General features: G+C 64.2%; 1 protein-coding gene across 1 annotated transcript in view; it reads right to left on the bottom strand.

The window, feature by feature from the left end:
• Positions 1–2343: 2343 nt before the first annotated feature.
• The window catches only part of MUC5B (mucin 5B, oligomeric mucus/gel-forming), a 30619-nt gene continuing 27183 nt past the window's right edge, over positions 2344–5779 (bottom strand). The window contains exons 51-53 of the mRNA XM_024749054.1: positions 5728–5773; positions 5461–5569; positions 2344–4785 (exon numbers count right to left, since the gene is read on the bottom strand). Coding sequence (XP_024604822.1) covers positions 4563–4785; positions 5461–5569; positions 5728–5773 — 378 coding nt within the window. The 3' untranslated portion in view covers positions 2344–4562. The remainder of the gene's footprint in view (positions 4786–5460; positions 5570–5727; positions 5774–5779) is intronic.

The raw sequence follows: 5779 nt of genomic DNA, 5'->3' as shown, positions 1-5779 counted from the left end.
CCCCGACTGGGTCCAGAGCTTGTCAGGCTCCAGGATGCTTTCCCAGTGCCTGCAGCTGCAGTGGGCCCACGCTGTCCCAGCCGCTCAGTCATGGGCAGCAAGGGGTGGGCTGGCCCCGCAGCCGTGGGGGCTCCGAGGACGGCCATCGCGGGTCCAGGCTCCTTCCTTCCTTCCTCCCTTCCTCTCGGGGCCTCCTGGGGTGGCGGGTGCTGCTGCCTTCATGTTGAGCTCCGGGCCGGTGCTCAGGGCCCCCCCTCAGGCTGCAGGATGACTTCTTGTCCCCAGCCGGCCCAGGAGGCCCCTCACTTCCCACCAGGAAGTCTGGAGACTCTAATGGGTGGGCCGAGCACCCTGGCAGCAGCTCTGGTCCTTCGTCTGGGTTCCCACGTCTCCTGAGTGCTAGGGAGACGGCACAAGGCCCGGATCCTCACCCACGTCCTGGCCAGCCCTGCAAAGGGAAGACCCAGGAGCCAGGAGCTCAGGGAGGCCCCCTGCCGAGCCTCCCGTCCCCCTGCAAGGCTCCGGACCTCCACCTGCTCCCCATGGCTAGCGGGGCAGCTTCCCAGCCTCCCCACACCCAGCCCCTCTCGATTGGGTCATCCAGACCTACCCGTTCCCTTTCCTCTGCTTGGTGTCCATCCTGCTGGGATGCTGGGCGGTCAAGCACGGGCTTCTGCCCGCACAGCAGGGCTCGGTCAGCACTTGTTGGACGAACAAATGCAGGAAGGATTCTGAGCTCGGCCGGTCCCCCTCCCCGCCATGGCCCCAAGGGTGGCAGGACCTCGCTGGGCTGGGCTTCCGGGTTCACGGGGCTCCCTGAGCGCAGAGTCTGGGCCTTCGGGGCCGTCTTCCCTGTGCTGACAAGGAGAGCAGTTTATTATCGTTATCTCTTCCATTTTTATTTTCAGAAGTAATGTTCAGAACATCCCTTGGAACTGTTGATTTCTGAAAAGCAACCTTTGTGGAAGCAAAGGCTGCAGCCCAGTTTGATGTTTGACTTGTTCTGGAGGCAAAGCCCCGTGTCCAGGGCCGTAGTCCCGTAGCGCTCAGCGAAGCTGTGTCCCCGTCACCCCGAGGGCGGAGGGCGGGAGACGAGCCAGCGCGGCGGAGCAGAGCGCGGTGCTGCTTGGGGATGAGCACGTCAGTGGCGGTCTTGCTTGAAAGTTTTCTGTGCTCACGAGTCAGTCTAGTGAGAAGCACGCGGTTCCCTGAGCGCAGGTGTCGCTGAAACGCGTTAAACCCAGTGATGGCAGAACGCTCATTCAGTAGTTTGTAACGTTGTCACTAAGGTAATTATCCTCGGTGTCTGTTGACTGTTAGGTGCTGCCAAGATTAAAGCAATAAACCTCATTTAGGACAAATGGAAAAGTGAAAAATTACAAAAATTGCAGTGCAAGGGTTATTAACTCAGTGCGGAAGAGCTGTTTTCTTTCTGACATACAGCTGGCCCACTGTTACTCCTGTGGACATCCGGGCAGGATGGACAGAGCGTGTGGACTTCACACCAGCGCAGGGGGACGCGTCCGGTGCTGGCCGAGGGGCGTCCTGGAGGAGGGCCCGGCTGGGGCCTTGGTCTGGGAGGGGCTCTGCTGAGCTGGAGCTGTGGACGGACCGCTCGGCGGCCAGGCTGAGCCCTGGGCTTGTGGGCGGGGGCTCTGCCCCCCGCAGAGCTCCGTGCCCCCTGCTTCCACAGCTCTGCTCTCAGGCCCCAGACAGGCTGGGAAACCAACGTGGCTTGGGTTCAGCGAGGGAGCAGATCGGAGGGCGAGTGAGGACGTGACCCCAGGGTACCCGGACAGCAGGAAGATCCGTGCCAGGCACCCTCCACACCCTTCCTAGGATGGAGCTAGGATGAGTTGTCTCGTAAAGAGCACTGGCGGAGTTCTGGAAACGTCTGTGACCTGCCCGGGCCCCACGCCCTCGGCCCTTCACGAATCGCACAGGAGCTGCCCCCAGTGAGCCTGGCAGCAGAGCTGGGTCCACTCAAGCTGCAGAAGCCCACGCGGGGCCCGGGCGGGCCACCACACCAAGCAGAGGATGAGGGCACCTGGCGTCCGCTCTGATGGGTCAGGGAGCCCAAGACCTGGGTGGGGGGGACAGTGGGACCCCAGTCAGGCCCCTGAACTCAGGGCTGGACCTGGCTGAGCAGCGGTGAGCCTTGCCTGGAGCAAGATGAGAGCACAGAGCCGCCCAGGACTGAGAGGCAGCACCTGGTGGCCCCAGGGTCCCATGTCTCAGCCACCCTCAGTGACCGTGGGGTTGCGGCCTCTGGGAGGAGGTGGGGTGCAGCTTGTCCAGCGTCAACTTCAATAATAACATAGCCAGTTGTTTCACCAGCAAAAGTGAGTTTATTCGGGAATAGCAGAGGAATTGCAGCTCAGTATCTGTGAACCATGGTGGCCCACAGGCACATCCAGAGAACAAGGAAGGGGACCTTGCTTTTATGGGGAGAAGGGGGAGTTGGGAGGGGCTGTGATATCCAGAGCCCATTGGAGGAGCTGGGGGTCCGGAGTAAGGAGGCTTCCCATGGGCTGGGCCGCTGCAGTCTCTGATTGGCTGGGCTGCCGTGGAAGGAGAGAAGTTTCCTTCCTCCTCCGGACGGCTGGGTGGTCCGTAGAGATGCCTTCCTGTCAGGGGCGTGCAGGGGGACGCCTCTTCCTGTTTGGGGTAGCTGATGATGCACTGTGGGCATGAGAGCTTCCCCTGCAGGCCTGTCCCGACTCCAACTTTAGCTGTTTCCTTAATTCCACCCCAGGCAGAGAGCCTGCAGGGAGCACATCTGGACACTGGTCTCCAAAGTGAGCTCTAGTCTGTGACGGGTGAAGACACTTGGCACACGTAAGCCGTAAGCTCTGGTCTGTGGAGACGGACACTCATTGCACAGGTGCCTTGGAGACGCTTAGTTTTGTAAGAGGTGCGTGGGTTTAAGGAAGCAGTCGTGCCCTGAGAATGACTGACGTTTAGGAAATGCTGTGTTTTACACGTGGGTTAACGAAGATACGGCTGAGGCATGACTCGGCCACAGCCCCCCCACCCCGCCGCCCCAGGAAATCAGACTGTGAGACTCGGCAAGTTTACAGTTGACTCCAGTGGTGACCGAGGGGGGCAACTGTAACCTTGTCAGCCCTCCTGGACCAGCTCCGGCCCAGTCCCAGGGTGGCCTGCCCTGACCAGACCACGATGACGTGAGCAGGAAAGGCCACTAAAGAGACCACAGGCCCCGCCAACCACGGTCCCCGGGAGCTGAGGACCGCAGCCCATGGGGGACAATGTAAATCACTGTGGCTGCCGTTCCCTGGGAGGGCAGGCGCACACAGAGCGCAGAGGCAGGTCACGTGATGCAGGAGGCCCCCAGAAGCCCCCCGCCCCGCACACGCTCGCCAGGCTTCCTTGGCCCCCGCCAGCACCGTCTTTGCCTCCCCAGTGGAAGCCCCACCCTCTCGTAGCTGCCCCTGCCCATGTGGACACTCGAGCCGGGGCACCACCCCAGCCTTGCCCCCAGCTCGTCCCATCCCACTCCTGTGCTGGCAGTGTTCTCCACTCTGGATGGGGCAGCAGAAGAGAGAGGCAGCAATCCCTGCCCTCGGTGGAGAGAGAAGCGAAGGTCAGATACACAGCAAGTTGACGTGTGACAAGTGCCTGAAGGAGATGCCCCGCAGAGGCGCAGGGAGCGCTTCCCACACTGATGCCCTCTGCACTCCCCCGCGGGCCTCCCCCGTTGGCTCGTCTGGTCTTCGTGCAGCTGTGAACCAACCTCCTTATAAAAGCCACATGTTTGAACCTTCGGATGACCCCTGACTCTGGCCAATACTCCCACAGCCCAAGACTGACCCTGGGGGCCTCTCGCCTCCCGCCCCGCCTGTCCCTCCCGAGGTCCAGCAGGGGTGTGGCTCTGGACAGCCCGGCCCACACATGGAGGGGGCATCCGCCAGGACCAGGAAATGTATGTGATGCTCAGTGTTTATTTTCAAAGACTGGGGCTGGGTGAGCGGAGCGGGTGCTGTGGGGTGCCGACCCCGCCGGGGCCCGTCCCTTGGCCCTCGGAGCCTCAGGCCAGGGTCCAGACATGGGCAGGTAGCCGGCCTTGCCCGGACAGGCCTCAGTCTGTGCTCAGCTGCAAGAGGTGTAGCCAGCGGGCACCTGTGCACCACGGGGCTTCGAGGGGCGGTGGGGGGCACACAGGCCCACCATGGGAGCAGCACGGCAGTGGGTGTGCAGTTTTCTCCGGGGCATCCCTCTGACACCAGGACGGGGGTGAGCCTGGGTGGAGCGGGTGCTTGTGTTTCAGATGAGGGTCAGGGCCCGAAGGCCAGGCAGGTGGCCAAAACAGGCAGGAGGGGCTCTGAGGGCAGGTCCCCCCAGCCTGGGGTCCTCCTCAAGCCGACCCTCACTACGCTGTCACCCGCCAGGGCCTGGGTTTCACCTGGGGCAGGGGTAAAGTGGGCGGGGGCAGTGGTATCCACGGAAGGTGTGCGTGGGCTCCCGCGGTTTCCGTGGTTGGGTGGTGCGTGTTCTGGCTCCAGGTGGGGCAGGTGGGGCGGGCGGAGGGGGGGCAGAATGCGTCAGACAGTGGTGGACCCATAGATCGGGAAGTTGGGGGTGCTGTCCTCGGGAGCCTGGGCCGAGGAGACGCAAGACGGGCCACAGCTGCACTCGTCCACGTGGGTGTAGGTGTGCTGGAAGGCCGTCCCGTTGGGACACTGCATGGTTACCACCTCCTGGTGGGCCCTGGTCTCCTTGCAGCAGATGCACGGGCACTGCGTGGCCCGGGCCCCCATGGAGTACCTGCAGACGTACGGCCCTCAGGACCTGCTCACCCAGCCACAACCGCCCGGACTGCCCGGCTCCTGGTTTCTCGGGGGTCGGGAGACAGCGGCCCCGTGCCTGTTCCCTGAGCGCTCGGGGCTTCTCTGTACTGGCCCGGGCAGCGCTCTCGGTCACTTTGAACCCCGACCTTCCCCAGCCAGGCCCCCTTTCTTTCCCACAGCAGCTCCTCTGACTTGCTGACCCTGTCAGACCCCTCCTCCAGGAACCTGCCCGGGGCCCTCCAGCCAGGCCTGGACCCATCCTCCTGCCTCTTCCAGCCCGTCTGCCCACAGCTGGCTGCAGCCCGGGCATCGGGGGTGGGGTGGGGCTCTGCCAGCAGCTCTGCCCAGACAGTCTGGTCCCCCCGGATTCTGCCTGTCCTGCACGTGGACTCTGACCTTTGGGTGGTAGCCCTGGTGCCCTGCCCCACGTGGCCCAGCCAAGCTCTCCCAGGCCGGGCTCTGGGGCTCAGGGAAGGCCCCAGGGTTGGTGCAGCCCTGTTGGGGCGGCCCTTCTTTCCTTCCTGTAGCAAGCTGGGCCCTCCAGCCCCAGCCCAGCGCCAGGTGTCCGGCCAGGGACAGGGACACGGACACGTGGGGCACCGGGTGGTGTCCCCGTGTGTCCCGGGGGTGGGGGGAGGCGCGGGCCGCTCACCGGGCCGCTCCTGGGCAGAAGCCCTCGCAGAAGGGGACGCTGACGGCGGCCTGGGTGGCGCAGCCCTGGTGTCGCAGGACCGTCATGCTGGCGCGTACCTGGCAGGAGTCTGGGCGGACGAAAGGCGGTGGAGGCGGGTCTCTGAGGTCCCCGCCCGCGCCGCACCCCCACGTCACCTCCCGCTCAGGGTCGGGTTCCGGCGGCGGGCTTGGCTTCGGGAGGAGTCAGTGGGCGGGGCTGGGGGCGGGAAGGCGGGCCTCGACTTACCCACTTCCTCACAGGAGTAGCAGCAGCCGATTTTCCTGAGGATGCCCTGCGG

The sequence above is a fragment of the Neophocaena asiaeorientalis genome, unplaced genomic scaffold (assembly GCF_003031525.2).
Source record: "Neophocaena asiaeorientalis asiaeorientalis breed wild unplaced genomic scaffold, Neophocaena_asiaeorientalis_V1.1 scaffold43, whole genome shotgun sequence".
In the NCBI taxonomy this organism is placed as follows: Eukaryota; Metazoa; Chordata; class Mammalia; order Artiodactyla; family Phocoenidae; genus Neophocaena; species Neophocaena asiaeorientalis.
This window is presented reverse-complemented; position numbering and strand designations above follow the sequence as displayed.